The 19,450-nt window shown below is 33.3% G+C and overlaps 1 protein-coding gene across 4 annotated transcripts in view; it reads left to right on the top strand.

Annotated features, from left to right (window-relative positions):
• STXBP5L (syntaxin binding protein 5L) overlaps positions 1–19,450 on the top strand; it is a gene marked incomplete at its 5' end in the record, with an annotated part of 378,190 nt that overhangs the window by 148,867 nt on the left and 209,873 nt on the right. For all 4 annotated transcript variants that reach the window (XM_079705005.1, XM_079705003.1, XM_079705004.1 and 1 more), the window contains 2 exons: positions 5,437–5,520; positions 10,536–10,659. In XM_079705005.1, coding sequence (XP_079561131.1) covers positions 5,437–5,520; positions 10,536–10,659 — 208 coding nt within the window. The remainder of the gene's footprint in view (positions 1–5,436; positions 5,521–10,535; positions 10,660–19,450) is intronic.

Genomic DNA, 19,450 nt, shown 5'->3' with positions numbered 1-19,450 from the left:
TTGTATAACTTCATGTTCATTTTTGATTGTATTTAATTGGACCTTCTCTCTTTTTTCTTGATGAGTCTGGCTAAAGTTTCATCAGTTTTCTTTATCTTAAAAAAATAGCCTCTTAGTTTCATTGATCTTTTTCTCCATGTTTTTGTCTCTATTTTATTTATTTCTCCCCTGATCTTTATTGTTTCCTTCCTTCTACTAACTGTGGGTTTTTTTCTTTTTGTAATTCCTTTAGGTTTCAAGTCAGGTTTTTTGAGATTTTTAAAATTTCTTGAGATAGGCCTGTATTGCTATAAACTTCCCCCTTAGAACTGCATTTGCTGCATCCCATAGATTTTGAAAAGTTGTGTTTCAGCTTTCATTCATCTCAAGACATTTAAAAAAATTTTCTCTTTGATTTCTTCATTGACCCATTGTTTTTTTTAGCAGCCCATTGTTTAGCCTTCATGTGTTTGTGTCTTTTCCACCTCTCATTCTGTAATTGATATCTAGTTTCATACCACTGTGGTCAGAAAAGATACTTTATATGATTTTACTCTTAAAATTACTGAGATTAGTTTTGTGGCCTACCATGTGATCTATCCTGGAGAATGTTCCATGTGCACTTGAAGAGAATGTGTATTCTATAGTTTTTGGATGGAATGCTCTGTAGATATCTATTAAGTCCAACTGCTCAAAGTATCATTGAAGGCCAACGTTTTCTTATTGATTTTCTGTCTGGATGATTTATTCATTGATGTATGTGGGGTATTAAATCCCCTACTAATACTGTGTTACTGTCAATTTCTCCTTTTATGTCTGTTAATATTTGGTTTATATATTTAGTTGTTCCTATGTTAGGTGCATATTTGTTATGAATATTAGTTCCTCTTTTTGGATTGACCCCCCCCCTTAACATTATGTAATGACCTTCTTTGCCTTTTGTTACAGTCTTTGTTTTAAAGTCTATTTTGTCTGATATGAGTTATATTACCCCTGCTTTCTTTTCATTTCCATTTTCATGGTATATCTTTTCCCATCCTTTCACTTTCAGTCTATGTGTGTCTTTAGCTCAGAAGTTAGTCTCTTATAGGCAGCATATAGATATCTTGTTTTTTTTAATCCATTCAGCCACCCTGTGTCTTTTGATTGGGGCACTTAGTTCATTTACACTTAAAGTGATTATTGATAGGCATGTACTTTTTGCCATTTTGTTATATGTTTTCTGGTTGTTTTTGTAGTTCTCTATTCTTTTCTTCTTTTAGTCTCTTCCCTGTGGTTTGATGATTTTCTTTAGTATTATGTTTGGGTTTCTTTCTCTTTGTATTTGTGTATCTATTCTAGGTTTTTGGTTTTTGGTTACTATGCAATAAATAGGTAGGTAGGTAGATAGATATTTATTTTAAACTGATAGTCATTTAAATTCAAACACATTCTTAAAGTTCTAGTTTTTATAATCCCATCACCATGTTTTATGTTTTTGATATTATATTTTACATCTTTTTGTGTATCCTTTAATTACTCATTGTAATTAGAATTGATTTTACAACTTTTGTCATCTAACCTCCATACCAGCTTTTTAAGCAGTTGGTCCACTGCTTTTACTATTATATTTGCTTCTACCAATAAGATTTATTTTCTTCATGTATTTTCTCATTTCTTGTTATGACCTTTTCTTTTGTGCTTCAAGAAGACCCTTTAACATTTCTTGTGTGGCCTGCTTAACGGTGATGAACTCTTTTAGTTTTTGCTTATCTTGGGAACCCTTTATATCGCCTTCAATTCTGAATGCCTAACCTTGCTATGTAGAGTATCCTTGGTTTAGGTTTTTCCCTTTCAGCACTTTAAATATATCATGCCACTGTCTTCTGGCCTACAGTTTCTGTTGAAAAATCAATGAGAGCCTTATGGAGGTTCCCTTTTGTTTGATTCTTTGTTTTTCTCTTGCTGCCTTTAGAATTCTCTGTCTTTAACTCTGGCTGTTCTTCTTATGATGTGTCTTGGTGTTGACTCTTTGGGTTCATCTTTTTAGGACTGTCTCTGATTCCTGGACCTGGATATCTATTTCATTCCCCAGGGTAGAGAATTTTTCAGCCATTATTTCATCAAATATATTTTCTGCCCCTTTTCTTCTCTTTTCTCCTCCTGGGACTAAATCCTATAACATGAATATTATGACACTCAATGTTGTCTCAGAGGTCCCTTAAACTATCCTCATTTTAAAAACTTTTTCTTTTTACTCTTCTGATTGGGTGATTTCCACTATTCTGTTTTCCAACTCATTTATTAATTCTTCTTTACCACTTAATCTGCTTTTTATTCTCTCTGGTATATTCTTCGTTTCAGTTATTGTATTCTTCAGCTCTGATTGGTTCTTTTTTAATATTTTCTAATTTTTTATTGAAGTTCTCACTGTGATCCTCTATTCTTCTGAGTTTGGTGAGCATTTTTATGACATTGCTTTGAAATCTTTATCATGTAAATTACTTATCTTCATTTCATTAGGAGTTTTATCTTGTTATTTCATTTGGAACATATTCCTCTGTCTTCTTATTTTGTTTCACTTTCAGTGTTTGTCTTTATTAATTAGGGAAAACATTTACCTCACCTGGTGTGGAAAGTGTGTCATTGTATAGGAGTGTCCGTTTGCAGACTGTGTGTGCTTGGTGGCTTTGGTGGGAGGGCTGGAGCTGAAGTGAGCATTGGCTGTGGCTTCTGAGTTTGTAATATCCCCTTTGTCTTTTGGGTCACCAGCTGGGGGTGTGGGTCCTGACTAGGTCACTTCTTTCACCCTTGTACCTGTCTCTGTGTGATTAAAAAAAAAAATCCTTAATTGTAAAAAAGCTGGTCAGCCAGTCTTCAGGTTGTTCTGAGAGAGAGTTATTTTATATATAGTTGTAGTTTTGGTGTGTGCACAGGAGGAGGTGAGCTCAGGGTCTTTCTACTCTTCCATCTTGATCCCACCTCTACCCAGTGATCTTTGATATTACTCTTAAAAAAATATTATGAGTCACTGAAGGCTCAGATGATGGTTAGCATTTTTTAGCTATAAAGTACTCTTAATTAAGTTATGTGCATTGTTTTTTTAGACATAATGCTATTGTACACTTAATAGATTGCAGTATAGAAGTCTACATGTACCGAGAAACCAAAAAAAAACTTGTATGACTCACTTTATTTTGATATTACATTCTGTTGAGGTGGTCTGGAACTGAACCCACAATATCTTCAAGGTATGCCTGTATTTATTAAACCGTATATTTCCCTCTTGATGAGGATTCATCTGTATCCCACAGGGTTCAATATGAGGCATTTTTGCTCTGTTCTGTTTCATACTTTTCATTATGATTTCTTGTTTGGCCATAATTACTTAAATGCATATTTTTTAGTTTCTAAAATATTTTTGTCAATGAGTTCTAATTTTATTTCATATTTGTTAGAGAATATATAGTATCTTTGATTTTGATTATTTGGTATTTACTAACTAATTTAACAGATATTTTTGCTGATACCTATTTTCTTCATAAACTTTTCCAGGTCCTGATAATATGTAGTGAAGAAATCACATACTTCTTTGCCTATATATATATATGTATATATACACACACACATACATATATGATATGTATTTGTGATGTGGGCAATATTCCTGTTTTGATGTGATCAAGCATGATTACAGAGGGATCTTATATTTGTCTTGATTCATCATGGTCACAGAATGACTTTGTCTGGTGTCTCCTGGATGTCAGGGGCTGTTTTTCTCTTTCTCAATTCTTTAAGTGTTTCTAATGTATTTTCATATTTCCCATATCACAATCTTGTATAATTATCTCAAATTTTTGATACTTTGACGTTTATTATTTTATATTTTGTGATTTACTGGGACTATTGCTTATAATGTTTTATAAACAAAATGACTTCTATCTTATGTTTATTATAAAAAATATAATAGCATTTTAGAATATCATTTCATTACATCTTGGGGCTCAATTTCTGAAAGGTTATATTATTCATTTTCTCGCTTAGGTCAGATTTTCCAAACATTTTAGACTTATAAACCTTCTTTCCATACATTTCATAGAAATTTTTATCATACACCTCATAGGATTTGGTTTTATTGTTTATCATTTTCTCTGGTATATAAAAAAAAGTTGAAGTTAATACATATCTTAGTATAGTATATATTACTTTATATAAATTTTATTTTAAGAAAGTCTTTGTTTATACTAATTTTGACTTTTTAAATTTATGAAGTCATTATGCCATTTACTTTAACTTAATATGTAGAAAGCTAAATTTTTTAAGTCAGTTTTAAAATCTATTGTTTGCGGTTTAATAATAAAACATTTAAATATATGCTATACTTTCAAAAGTAATATGCATTGCTTTCATGATCTGATATTTGAAATTTTGTTTCCTGATAAAACTACTAGCTGGTTTATTTTCGTTGTTTTTTTGTGTTCTGTTATAAAATTTCTAGGGAAATGATTAGGTCTCAAGAAACTGTGTAGGAGTAACTTATAACTACCATTATATTTTCTGTTTTTACCACTGTGTTTTGGAGTTACTGAAACATCTTTATTAACAGTATAAGAATTTTCACCAGAGAAATACTAATAATGGATTTCAAGAAAATCATCTTAAGGCACATTCCTGTGAAATATCATTATTTGAACGTTGGCCTATTTTTATCCTTTCTGGTTTTTTTTTTTTTAACCAATGGTAGATTAAATTTAACAAAATATAACTACAAATAAAACTCAGAATCATATTATAGTAAAAACCATCAGCACAGCTAGCAGTATTTAGCTGAATGACTGGGTCTTGAATATGATCATCTAATAATCATTTTCTGTTCTCAAATCCTTTTCTTTTGAAATGAAGAATCTATATTTTGTTAATTGTCTTATTTATTGATTTATAAATCAGTATCAACTATATTTAATGATGTGAATTTCTAGAATACCTTTGTGAACTGCTGAGAGTTCATATATCACCAATTTAAAATACTGACGTAAGTCAGAAAATTGGATTTGATAGAAAGAAATTTGAAGCCAAATTTGTGGCCACATTTTTCAAGTGCAAAGGACTGAATGGCATATACACTGTTAAAGTTATCACATTTCATCCTTTATTTCATCTTCATTTTCTATCCCATTTTTCTTTTGTTCCAATGTTCTCATTTATTTTTATGTTGTTTCATATATACTCACATATTTTCTCAATTTCCTCTTTGGAATGAGGTAGATTTCATTGGAAAATGTTTATATTGAAGTAGAGTTCATTTGCCAATTTTTTTCAATGTAGAAAACCTGTATTCAGGTTTGGAAAAATTGGTATTCTAAATAAAGTTGTATAATGTAGTATGATTATACTTTATTGTATTAACATTAATCTTTATTTGGAGAAAGGTAAAATTAATGTTAGAATTACAAAAATGATTGTTCTAATGTTTTCCAGCTGCTAATAGGTTATGAAAATGGTACTGTAGTATTCTGGGACTTGAAATCTAAAAGAGCAGAACTGAGACTTTATTATGATGAGGTAAGTGATTTCTATTGGAATATTTGAAAAGAGTATTGTGATTTTATGCCTGTTTTCTACATTTAAGCCTTGTATGTTACCAGTATTTTTATCATTGGAAAGCCGCCTAGTTCTGATCCAGTGCCTCACACTGCCTGTTGGTATTTGCACGAGTTCCAACTCCGGGTTGTTCTCCTGAGTGGAAATTTTGCCTTGACGGATTATTTTTAAGCCTTTTTTGGGCATTTACATATGTTGGCGTCTACTACCTATCTTTTTCTTTCCTTTAGGCTCTATGCTTATTTCTTAACCTCTTTGTCCTTAAGGTCTCTAAAGATACTATTCACATCTTTAGAAAATTGTTTTTCTGTGGCAGAAAGTTTAAGTAGTCAGTGTGAAAGGCCTTATCTTGTAATACTTGCCTTCTTACAGTAAAGAGAGATTTTTAAAATAGTAATACTTAATAATAAAATCAGATCTTGAAGTACGTTTTATCATACAGAATTGAGATTTTAGGTTTTCATGTAGAGAAAGCAGTGAACTCTTATCAAGGAATAGTCTCTTAATTGATACTTCAGTTGTTCAAAGATTGATTCTAGGCAATTTTTCCTTCTGAAGAAGAAGCTAATGTGAAAAGAGTGAGGCTAGGGGCAAAAGGTGAGAAAGGGAAATTATGTCTTGTAGCTATGGAAATAAAGGTGATCATCTAGGCTCTCAATTAAATTAAAAATTGTTACAGTGATGAGAGATAGGAAAATACAGGTCAAAAATCACTGTTTAGAATTACCCAGGCAATAAATGGGAAGAGTGCCAAAGAATTTAAGACAACACTAAGATAAATAGAGAAATAAATTTGAAAGGAAAACACATTTTTTTAGAACAGTTTCTTTTCGTGCCCTCTTCCATCCCCTTATAAAAGTAAAATTTAAATTTTGGTGCTTAAAGATACAAGCCTTCGGCTATCCCATAACCCCCACCCCCCATTCATTTCTTAGTGGTTCTGGCAAACTAAGATTTTATGATATATACAAGATTATTGTCATGGTGACAAAGAATTCAGAAGTAAATGATATAACAGCTGGGTAATTTGGTCATGATTAGTGAACAATACTCTAGCAAGCAATGTCATACAATTATGCTCTTTATGATCAACTTACAAGGCACCTTGAATCATAAGGCAAGAAGGTCCTAGGGAGCTAAGCTAGGGTTTTCCTTTTGTTAAGTACATAAAATACAAAGATGAGTATGAAGATCACGTCCTCTCTTAAGACTAGCAGTTAGATAAGAGTCCAAATACCATCTCTGTATTTAGCCAGTTGGAACTAGAGTGGAGCAGCTGAAATGGAAATCCAGATGAGAATGCTCAATCAGCTAGTTTTCCTGTGGCCTTAAAAAGTGTAGAAGGAAAGTTTCTAACTTTAAAAAGTAAGTGGAAGTAATTTTGCGATGCAATGTTTAAATAAAGATTAACAATGTTTAAGTCAGTAGAATACTACACTTTACACTTACAATTATATGAATATATATAAAATTGATTTACTTTAATGCATAATTATATGTCCTATCATTTTAATAAAGATAGTTGTATACTTCATGTTACTACCAAACTTTTCAAACTTTCCTCATTACTTTACGTCTCATATTTTGAAATCATCTGTCCTGAAATGGTTTCTCATAAGTCACCAATGATCAGTGACCCCTTCCTTAGTCTTTTAAGTTCCTCACTAAACCTGTGACTTTACATCAGTCCTTCCTTCTTAAAATGGTTTCTTCCCTTGTTTGTGTTTTTCCACCTCATTTTTCACCCCTCCTTTCTCCATCACTGGTTCTTTCCTTAACTCTCCTTTACATTATAGATACTCTTCAGGATTCTACATCTTCACCCTCTCTTCATTTCTCCTTCAGTTTACATTTATGTTCATATCCCCTCCCACCATTTCAATATTACCTATACTATGCTGATAAATTAAAAATTCATATATCTTTAACTCTTACCTCTCTCCTGAGATCTAGATCCAAATATCTAATAATCTATAAGTCCAGATGAATATTCCATTGGCACTGAATTTGTATTTAAAGGTCTGAACCTCTTTTTCAGTTTTTCAATTTTGACTTAGTTATTTTAATTTATAACCCTCAGAGTCATATTTGACCCTTTTTTCTTCTTCATGTATCATATGCAATCACTTTTGTCTTCTTGATCCAATTTTTATATTGTCTCTCATTTATTTCTTCTCTTTTTTCATTCCCACATTCAGTGTCCTAGTTGAGGATGTTATCTTTTGCCTGGAAGACTTATAATAGCCTTTTAACTAATCACATTTCCTCAGATATCTTACCTTTTCAATATATCTTTCACTAACAAGATTATCATTTTAAGACATAGCAGATCAGGTAATTCTCTACCTCAAAACCTTTGAATGGCTCCCAATTGTCAACAGTATAAAGTCTTATTCCTTGATAGGAGGTTTAAGGCCCTGGTGCTTTTTCCCTTGAATTTAATTTACTGCATCCTTCTACACACTTCTCACACTTCAGACATATTACTCACTATCTCCTAAACATACCATTTACTTCCTACCTCCAGGCCTTTGCTTCTGCTAATACCTTATTATGAACTCCATTCTTTCCTCTTATGCATATCAAAATTCTATTAATTATTTAGCTATTGTAAAGCTATTTGGACTAACTAGCCACTTGATAAATAACCACTGATAAATTCAGAGTTTTGTTTTGGAAATCCAAGATCATTTTCAGAAATAACCATATGAATTTTACTTCCACATTAGCTGTGAAATTTTTGTTTCATTACATCAATATTTCTTAAATAATCTTTCACAGAGAAATCTCTCAGAGTCTGACATGAGGATAACCTTTTAATTCCTTACTAACTGCTGTTTTTCCTTTTTTCAGATTGTTACCTAGCTTTTTGGGTTTCCTTTGTCTTTTTTGTTTACAAGAAATTCAGTCAGCCACTGAGTTTATTTTGCATTATATTTGGTTTTTCAGCAAGCGCTTAAGGTCCTTTTTAAAGAAAAGAGTGGGGTATAATCAAATAAATAGAAATTGAATATTTACCCATTAAGTCAGTTCAAATTCCAGCTCTTCAGTCTCTTCAATGATGGACTAGTTGACATCCTATTCTTTAATAACAAGTTGGTTTTACATGCCTACTCTTTTGTACAATAAGTATACTTCTTTTATAGTACTGATCTTGGTTTTATGTTATATGTATCATTTTTATATCTGTCTTCTCCAGTAGACAGAAATTCAGTGGGATAGAAAGAAAGGTTAGGACTGGGGCTCTGCGCCTACCATTCATAGCAAAGTAGTCTGAGAGAACTTTAAATTGACTGAGGTTCATCCAGGTTAACATGTAGAGGAGGCAAGAAGTGACATTTCCCTTTAGTCACATAAAAAATGAGAAGAAATACGCAGAGGAGAAGACAAAGAAGAGCGTTTTTTCCCTCTCACTGCCTCTACTGAACCCTGGCAATAAAGAAGTCTTCTCTGCCCAGTAATACAGACCAGGGTGAGAGAAGACATAAGTCCAGTGTGTCATGGTATCTTTTGCAATTAATCAAATCTTACTTATCTTGAGGTCCACTCATATACTATTTCATTTCTGATATGTCTAATGATTGTTCTAGTCATCATTTATTTGTAACTCTAACAATACTTATTGTTTGGAAATATGTGTGTGTGTGTGTATATATGTATAGGTTTGGTATAAAATAAATATATACATAACTTAGTTTTATAAATATAGATTAAAAAACTAAATGTTAAAAGTTCCAAACAATAAGTATTATTAATATTGGTATAAATGTTTCCTATCTCGCAGTTGTTTAAGTTCTTTTAAGGAAAGGATCATGCTGTATATACATCTGTTCAACTTTTTTTTCTTTTTGCGGTAAGCGGGCCTCTCACTGTTGTGGCCTCTCCCGTTGCGGAGCACAGGCTCCGGACGCACAGGCTCAGCAGCCATGGCTCACGGGCAGCCGCTCCACGGCATGGGGGATCTTCCCGGACCGGGGCACGAACCTGTGTCCTCTGCATCGGCAGGTGGACTCCCAACCACTGTGCCACCAGGGAAGCCCTATCTGTTCAACTTTTATGCCTACTAGCACATTCTGCTTATTAGCACATTACCCATGTTCCATATATACTTTATTAATTTTGAAAGAATACCAAGAGTGTGGAAATATTTAATAACATTAATTACTTATTCATTTAACAGATTTTTGAGTACCTACTTTATGCAAGACACTGTGCAACCACTGGGAATAAAACAAATTAGGAAAATGTAATGATTACTTTTAAATTTTATTTAATTCACATCTACAGAATGAATCTGTAAATACAAAAATTTTAAACTCTTCTTGCTTTAAGTCAACTTAAATAGTATATGTTAGAGTTAATATAGTCCAGTGATTCCAAATATGGGTTTTGTAGTCAGATGCTGGCTTTGAGTGGTGTAACCTGAGCAAGTATCTCAATCTTTCTAGGCCTATTTCACCACGTGTAATTTGGAAAAACATAATATCTGTTCTGTAGGATTAAATGAGATAATGTACATAAACTGCTTACCCTGGGGTCTGGCATGTAGTAAGCCCTCAAATTGCAACTCTTATGTAAACTACCTTTTAAGTTGGCTATTTTAAGTGGAACTAGGCTTCTACCTCACCAGAGATTATCTTCTGATAACCTTTCTTTTACTTCTGTGTAATAATTTTCAAAGAAGCATTAAAGGGTACGGGGAGGACCTAGGATTTACAACAAAAAGTTCTGGGATCTAACAATACTATGAAATTTACTTAACTTTTCTTTATCTTAGGAGGTGAATTTTTGTAGCCTTTTATAAGCCTATAGAAGGTTGAAACCAAAGGTAGTATGACCTAGGTCAGAAAAATTACATATGTTTCTTAAGTGTTATTGCTATAATAATTCTGTGTTAAAATATTTTTCCTTTGGAATATAGAATGATATATCAACTTTTTCCCTCCTCTGCTTGTTTTTAATTGTTATTTCATTAGGCTATTCATTCAATTGATTGGCATCATGAGGGCAAACAATTCATGTGCAGCCATTCAGATGGTAGCTTGACTTTATGGAACCTGAAAAGCCCAAGTCGTCCTTTCCAGACCACAATTCCACATGGTAAGATGTATGCTTTCAAAAGAAATCAACTCTGGAGATTCAGTGCCGTTACTTGAAGTAGGAAAGTTGGTATCATTATCACTAGAAAGAGGTAATAGGACATAGCTTCTGATTCTAAATGCCCCTTTATACCTCCTTCATACCCCTACATTATGACCCAAAGTTTCTCTACTTCCCTTCCTCCTATCTATCAACTTTCCTACATTGTAAGTGATACCTATTCAATTTTGATACCAAAAATTGAATAACTGATGGTTTATGTACCCGAAGCAGAGGAGATAATATAGGATATTTGACGAATTTTAAGGGGTAAGGAGCTAGTGAGAGAATGGCACTTTATAGATCTGACTCTTGGACCTAATTTCTATACTGCTTTAGAGTCTGTTGTTTTCTAAATTCTCCCATTTATTTCCATTTCTGCCATTTGATTCCACTAAATTATGACTACATAGTTTTTATCATAGGTTGTATTTATCTTATTATATTTCTCATTGAAAGGAGATATTTAGGATTTATGTTGGATCTGTCTAACTAGGCAGAATAAAAATTTCAAATGTATGAATATCTTTTATTCAGAGGCCATATTATTTTCCATAATATTGGTGATGATCTGAGTTTCGTGTTTACCTCATACCATTGGTTGGTTGTAAGAATAAAGAGGTCAAAACCTAGAGGTTAATCAAATACATTCTATTTCATAGTTTCTGAGTGTTTATTATAGTTTCACATTGAGAAAATAGTGGTATTTTTTTTAGTGGGTGACCCATAAATCAAAAGATGGAACTATTCCAACTTGGGTTGGTTTGCCATTTTTTGTACCACAGTTGCATGTTCCACTGCAAAAGATTAAACTGTTGCAATATTTACCTTAGCAGTTTACTTAGAGATTACCTTACATTTAAAAACTTACTAGAGATGCTTTATTTATTTATTTATTTATATAGAAGTACAGTTGATATATTATTTATATCAGTTTCAGGTGTACAACATAGTTTTTCAATGTTTTTATAGATTACACTCCAGTTAAAGTTTTTACAAAATAATGGCTATAATTCCCTGTGCTGTACAATATTCCTTATTGCTTATTTATTTTATACATATAAAATAAATGTATATGTATCTCTTAATCTCATACCCCTAATTTGCCCCTCCCCCCTTCCTTCTCTACTCTGGTAACCACTAGTTTGTTCTCTATATCTGTGAGTCTGTTTCTGTTTTGTTTTTGTTTTATTTTTGGTTCCATGTATAAGTGATAACATAGAGTATTTGTCTTTCTTTGAATTATTTAACTTAGCATAGTACTCTGTACTATTCTGCCATCCCTGTCGTTGCAAATGGCAGAATTTCATTCTTTTACATGGCTGAGTAATATCCATTATATAGATGTGAGATACACACACACACACACACACATATGATCTGAATCAAATTTGAAATTCTCATTTTTACTTTGTACTGTTGAAATCTTCACTATTTTTTATTATTGGTTGGTTGATTTTTCAATTCTTAAGAGAAGTAAGTTAAAATATCTGTTATGAATATTTTCCTTGTAATTCTATTCATTTTTGTTTTTATACTCTAAAAACCAAATAGCTAAATGTGGCTGATATCGTTTATCAGGTATTCTGTGCTTTAACTGGTGTTTGACTAGGAATCAATTTCTGAGAAAGCGGTATTAAAATTTAATGATTATAGAATTGTCTACTTTTCACTTTAATTCTGTACTTTTTTGTTTCATTATTTTAAGGTTTTATTGTTAGGTATCTATCATGTCTCCTATAGAGAACATAGAGTTGGGTCTTGCTTTTTTATTCAGTCTTACATAACTTAGTTGGAGTGTTTAGTCCATTAATATTAAATATAATTACTGATGGGATTGGATTTAGGTATACCAGTTTATTATTTGTTTTTTTGTTGGTCCTATCATTTTTTGTTCCTTTTATCTCCCCTTTTTGCCTTCTTTTGGATTATTTGAAAGTTTTTATTATGATTCCATTTGAATTTACATATAGGTAATTTATCTTCACATATTCTTTTTAATCTGTTGCTCTAGGGATTACAATATATTGTACTTCCTTAACTTTCCATATTCTATTAGGGTTAATTGTAACACTTTACATAAAATGTAGAAATTTCACAACCACATATATTTATTTATCTTCGCCCATTGTCCTTCATGCAACAGTTATCATGTATTATATCTGAATACATGTTACAATTTTTGCTTTGAATACTCTTTAAGTATTTTTTTATTGATGTATAGTTAACTTACAATGTTTTGTTAGTTTCAGGTGTACAGTGTAGTGATTCAGGTTTTTTTTTTTTTTCAGATTATATTCCAGCATAGGTTATTACAAGATACTGAATATAATTCACTGTTTGATACAGTAAATCCTTGTTGCTTATCTATTTTATGTATAGTAGTTTATATCTGTTAATCCAATACATGTAATTTGTCCCTCCCCACCTCCCTGCCCTTTGGTAACCATAAATTTGTTTTTTATATTTATAAGTCTGTTTCTGTTTTGTATATAGATTATTTTTTAGATTCCACATATAAGTGATATCACATAGTATTTGTCTTTCTCTGTCTGACGTACTTCACTAAGTATAATATTCTCTAGGTCCATCCATGTTGCTTCAAATGAGAATATTTCATTCTTTTTTATGGCTGTTTAATATTCCATTGTATTTATATACCACATCTTCTTTATCGATTCATCTGTTGGTGGACATTTAGGTTGTTTCCATGTCTCGGCTATTGTAAATAGTGCTGCTATGAACATTGCAGTGCATGTATCTTTTCAAATTAGAGTTTTCATTTTTTTCTGGATATATACCCAGGAGTGGGATTGTTGGATCATATGGGTAGCTCTATTTTTAGTTTTTTGAAGAACCTCCATACTATTTTCCATAATGGCTGCATCAATTTACATTCCTTCCAACAACATACAAGGGTTCCCTTTCCTCCACATCCTCTTCAGCATATATTATTTGTAGACATTTTGATGATAACCATTCTAACTAGTGTGAGGTGATAACTCATTGTGGTTTTGACTTGCATTTCTCTAATAATTAGCAATGTTGAGCATCTTTTCATGTGCCTGTTAACTATCTGTATGTCTTCTTTGGAAAAATGTCTATTTAGGTTTTTGCCCATGTTTTGATTGGGTTTTTTTTTGATATTGAGTTATATGAGCTGCTTGTATATATTGGATATTAACCCCTTGTCAGTTGCATCATTTACAAATATTTTCTCCCATTTTGTAGGTTGTCTTTTTATTTTGTTGATGGTTTCCTTTACTCTGTAAAAGCTTTTACGTTTGATTAAGTGCCATTTGTTTATTTTTGCTTGGATTTCTTTTGCCTTGGGAGACTGATCTAAGATAATATTGCTACGATTTATATCAGAGAATATTTTGCCTATGTTCTGTTCTGGGAGTTTTATGGTGTCAAGTCTTGTATTTGAGTCTTTAAACCATTTTGAGTTTATTTTTGCATCTGGTGTGAGGAAGTGTTCAAATTTCATTGATTTATATGTAGCTGTCCAGCTTTCCAAGCACCCCTTGCTGAAGAGACTCTTTTTTCTCCATTGTATATTCTTGCCTCCTTTCTCATAGATTAATTGACCATAAGTTGTGGGTTTATTTCTGGGCTCTCTGTCCTGTTCCATTGATCTATGTGCCTTTTTTAGTGTGTGCAAGTACCACACTGTTTTGATGACTGTAGCTTTTTCTGAAGTCTGTAAGGGTTATACCTCCAGCTTTGTACTTTTTCCTCAGAATTACTTTGGCAATTCTGGGCCTTTTGTAGTTCCATATACATTTTAGGATTGATCTAGTTCTGTGAAAATGTCATGGATATTTTGATAAAGATTGCATTAAATCTGTAGTTTGCTTTGGGTAGTATGGCCATTTTTAACAATATTAATTCTTCCAATCCAAGAGCATGGAATATATTTCCCTTTTTAAAATCACTTTTAGTTTCCTTTATCAATGTTTTATAGTTTTCAGTGTAAGGTCTTTCACCTCCTTGGTTAAGTTTATCCCTAGGTATTTTATATTTTTGATGCAATTTTAAACAGGATTTTTCTTTTACTTTCTCTTTCTGACATTTCATTGTTAATGTAAAGAAATACAACAGATTTATGTATATTAATCTTGTATTCTGCTACCTTGCTGACTTCTTTTATTAGTTCTAATAGTTTCTGTGTGGAAACTTTAGGGCTCTCTACATAGAGTACCATGTCATCTGCATAGAGTGACAGTTTTACCACTTCCTTTCCAGTTTCTTATTGCTGTGGTTAGGTTAGGACTTCCAATACTGTGTTAAATAGACGTGGTGAGAGTGAACATCCTTGTCTTGCTCCTGAGTTTAGCAGGAAGTCTGTCACCCTTTCACTGTTGAATATTATATTGGCTCTGTGTTTGGTGTAAATGGCCTTTATTATGTTGAGATATGTTCCTTATACCCACTTTGATGAGAGTTTTTATTATGAATGGATGTTGAATTTTGCCAAATGCTTTTTATGTGTCTGTTGAGATTATGATGTGATTTTTATTTTTTCTTTTGTTAATGTGGTATATCACATTGATTGGTTTGTGAATATTGAACAATCCTCATGACCCTGGAATAAAACAAACTTGATCGTGGTGTCTGATCCTTTTTATGTATTGTTGGATTTGATTTGCTAATATTTTGTTGGGGATTTTCGCGTCTATATTCATCAGAGATATTGGCCTCTAATTTTCTTTTCTTTTCTTTCTTTCTTTTTTTTTTAGTGTATTTGTTTGGTTTTGATATCAGGGTGATGGTGGCCTTATAGAATGAATTAGAGAGTGTTCCATTCTCTTAAATTTTTTGGAATAGTTTGAAAAGGATAGGAATAAGTTCTTCTTTGTATGTTTGGTAGATTTCCCCAGTGAAGCTGTCCAGTACTGGACTTCTATTTGCAGGGAATTTTTTTTTTTAAGACTTGTTCATTATTTATTTATTTATTTTTGGTTGCATCGGGTCTTAGTTGCAGCACTCGGGACCTTCATTGAGGCATGTGGGCTCTTCATCATGGTGCATGGGCCTGTCTCTTGTTGCTGCATGTGGGCTTCTCTCTAGTTGTGGCGTGCGGGTTTTCTCTCTCTAGTTGTGGTGCGCAGGCTCCAGGGCGAGTGGGCTCTGTAGTTTGCAGCACGTGGGCTCTCTCATTGAGGTACATGAGCTCAGTAGTTGTGATATGCAGACCTAGTTGCCCCATGGCATGTGGGATCTTAGTTCCTTGACCAGGGATCAAACCCCTGTCCCCTGCATTGTAAGGTGGATTCTTTGCCACTCGACCACCAGGGAAGTCCCGAATTTCTTTTTTTTTTAAATTACAGATTCTATTTTACTTCTAGTGATTGGTCTGTTCACATTATCTGTTTCTTCTTGACTCACTTTTGGCAGGCTGTATGTTTCTAGGAACTTGTCCATTTTTTCTAAGTTGTCTAGTTTTTGGCATATAATAGTTGTTCATAGTATTTTCTTATGATGTTTGTATTTCTGTGCTATCAGTTATTATTTCTCCTCTTTCATTTCTTATTTTGTTTATTTGGGTCCTCTTTCTTTTCTTCTTTGTGACCTTGGCTAGTGAATTGTCAATTTTGTTTATTTTTCAAAAAAACAGCTCTTGGTTTCATTGCTCTTCTCTGTTATTTTTTAAATCTTTATTTCTTCTCTGGTCTTTATTATTTCTTTCTTTCTGGTAACTTTAGGCTTTTTTTGTTCTTTTTTTCTAATTCTTTTATAGGTGGTCAGTTAGGCTGTTTTTTCTTGAGGAAGAGCTGTATCAGTATGAACTGCCCTCTTAGAAATGCTTTTGCTGAATCCCATAGATTTTGTAAGGTTCTGTATTCATTGCTATTTGTCTTGAGGTGTTTTCTGATTTCTTCTTTCATTTCATCATTGACCCATCGGTTTTTTTAGTAGCATGTTGTTTCGTCTCCATATGTTTCTTATTTTTCCATTTTTCTTTGTATTGTTTATTTCTAGTTTCATACTGTTGTGGTCAGAAAAGATGCTTGAAATAATTTCTGTCCTCTTAAATTTGTTGAGACTTTGTTTTGTGAGCTAATATGTGCTCTGTCCTAGAGAGTGTTCCATAAACACTTGAAAATAATGTGTATTCTATTTTTTTTGGATGTAGTGTCCTGTAGATATAAACTAAGTCCAACTGGTCTCTTGTGTCATTTGGGACCTGTATTGCTTTATTGATTTTCTGTCTGCATGATCTGTCCATTGATGTCAGTGGGCTGTTAACTTCTCCTATTATTATTGTATTCCTGTAAATTTCTCCCTTTATGTCTCTTAGTATTTGTTTTATATATTTAGGTGTGCCTGTATTATGTGCTTATATGTTGATGTGTGTAATATCCTCTTCTTATGTTGATTCTGTTATCATTATATAATTCCCTTCTTTGTCTTTGTTATGATGTTGTTTTAAAGTCCATTTTGCCTGGTATGAGTATTGCTACCATCTCTTTCTTCTCATTTCTATTTGCATGAAATATCGTTTTCCATCCCCTCACTTTCAGTCTCTGTCTTTAGCCCTGAAGTGAATCTCTAGTAGGCAGCATATGGTAGGCTCTTGTGTTATTTATTTTTTATCAACTCTGCCACTCCATGTGTTTTGATCAGAGCATTTATTCCATGGACACTTAAAGTAATTATTGATAGGTATGTATTTATTGTCATTTTATTCCTTGTTTTCAAGTTGATTTTGTAATTTTTCTTTGTTTATTCTTTTTGTTTTTCCTTTTATGGTTTGATGATTTTTCTTTGTAATATACTTGCATTTCTTTCTCTTTGGTTTCTGTGAATCTGTTGTATATTTTTGATTTGTGGTTACTGTGGAGTTCAAGTATGTTGACCCATAACTATATCTACTTGCTTTAAACTGATAGTCATTCGTGTTCAAACATGTTGTAAAAGATCTACATTTTTCCCCCTTCCCCACATTTTTGGATTTTGATGTCATATTTTACATCTTCATGCTTGTCCTTTTATTATGTGTTGGAATTATAATTGTTTTTATAATTTTTTTGGATTGTTTTTTAATCTGTGTACTGGCTTATTTAAGTGATCTTCAAACCTTAGTATATATTTGCCTTTCCTGTTGGGATTTTCCTTTTCCTATAGATTCTTGCTTCTTTTCCATTTAGAGAAGACCATTCAATATTTCTTTTAGGGTAGCTTTAGTACTGCTATATTCTTTTAGTTTTTGCTTGTCTGAGAAATTCTTTCTCTCTCCTTCTATTGTAAATAATAATTTTGCTGGGTAGAGTATCCTAGGTTGCAGGGTTTTCCCTTTCAGGACTTTGAATCTATCATGCCACTCCCTTCTGGCCTGCAAAGTTTCTTCAGAGAAATCAGCTGATATTCTTTTGGGGGTTCCCTTGTAACTGACTATTTGTTTTTCTCTTGCTACCTTTAGAATCCTCTCTTTAACTTTAGCTGTTTTAATTGTGATATGTCTTGGTGTGGATCTGTTTGGGTCATCTTGTTCAGGACCCTCTGTGCTTCCTGTACCCGATATCTGTTTCCTTCTTTAGGTTTGGGAAATTATCAGCCATACTTTTTTCAAATACATTTTTGATCCCCTTCTCTCTCTCTTCTCTTTCTGGAACCCCTATTATGGTTGGCATGTTTTATATTATCCCATAGATCTTACATGTTGCTTTCTTTTTAAATTTGTCTTTCTGCATGATAGGGTGATTTCCATTATTCTATCTTCCATATCACTTATTTGTTCTTCTGTGTCATTTAGTCAGCTATTCATTGCTTCTAGATTGCTTTTAATCTCAGCAATCAAATTGTCTATTTTTGATTGGTTCACCTTTATAACTTCTAGTTCCTTGTTACAGTGATCTGCATTTCTATCAATAATCTTTCTCACTCAGCATTTTTATTGCCACCTTTTTGAGCTCAGGGTCTAGTAGACTGGTGAGATCTGTTTCATTATTTGTTTTTTCAGGGGATTTTTCTTGTTTTAATTGGGAATAGTTCTTCTGCCTTTTCATTTTACTTAACTTTCTCTGTCTCTATGAATTTAGGGGAAACATATTTCTACTGCGGTCTTGAAGGGGTGTTTTTATGTGGGATTGTTGCTTTGGAGACTGTGTGTGTCCACTGTTCTTGGTGTGAGAGCTGGTTTCAGTATGGACACCGGCCCCATCTTTCCTCCAGGTGTGCTGGCTGTTATCCTTTTGATAGAGGGTGTGGTTGGTGTTATAGTATCTAGAGCCTGTGGAGGATGTGAGGTAGGGCTTCCTCTCTCCTCTGTGCCTGTGGTTGCCCCACAAGGGGCAGAGTTTGCTTCCCAGTAGTTGGAGTAGAAGCCCTAAGGTTTGGGTTCTGTCAGGCTCTGTTGCCCTTGAGTATTTGCCCTGCCCCAAAGAGGTGATCACTGAAAGCAAGTGAGGCACATACAGTCACAGAGACCTATGTGCTGCCTGTGTAGACGTCTGCCCAGAAGCAGCACAAGGTTGCTTCCTTTTCTCTGTTGTGTACATCCCAGATCTAGTGCTAGGTTGTCATTTAGAGTAGGCTGAGTCTCAGGGTTGGTGCATTGTGGTGGCAGGAATTGAGGTGGCTCATGTGCCACCTGAGATCTGGGCTGCTACTGTGGCAGTCTTCTCCCAGAACTAGAGCTAAGTTGTGGTATGGAGTGGGTGGAGCTGGGGCGCTCTCACTGGGAGAGGAACCACTGCATACTCCTGAGCCTGCTGACAATGGCTGTCTCCACCCAACTCACATCGAA

The sequence above is a fragment of the Hyperoodon ampullatus genome (genome assembly GCF_949752795.1).
Source record: "Hyperoodon ampullatus genome assembly, chromosome: 5".
Classification (NCBI taxonomy): Eukaryota; Metazoa; Chordata; class Mammalia; order Artiodactyla; family Ziphiidae; genus Hyperoodon; species Hyperoodon ampullatus.
Note: the sequence above shows the minus strand (reverse complement) of the source record. Positions and strands in the feature narration are given on the sequence as shown.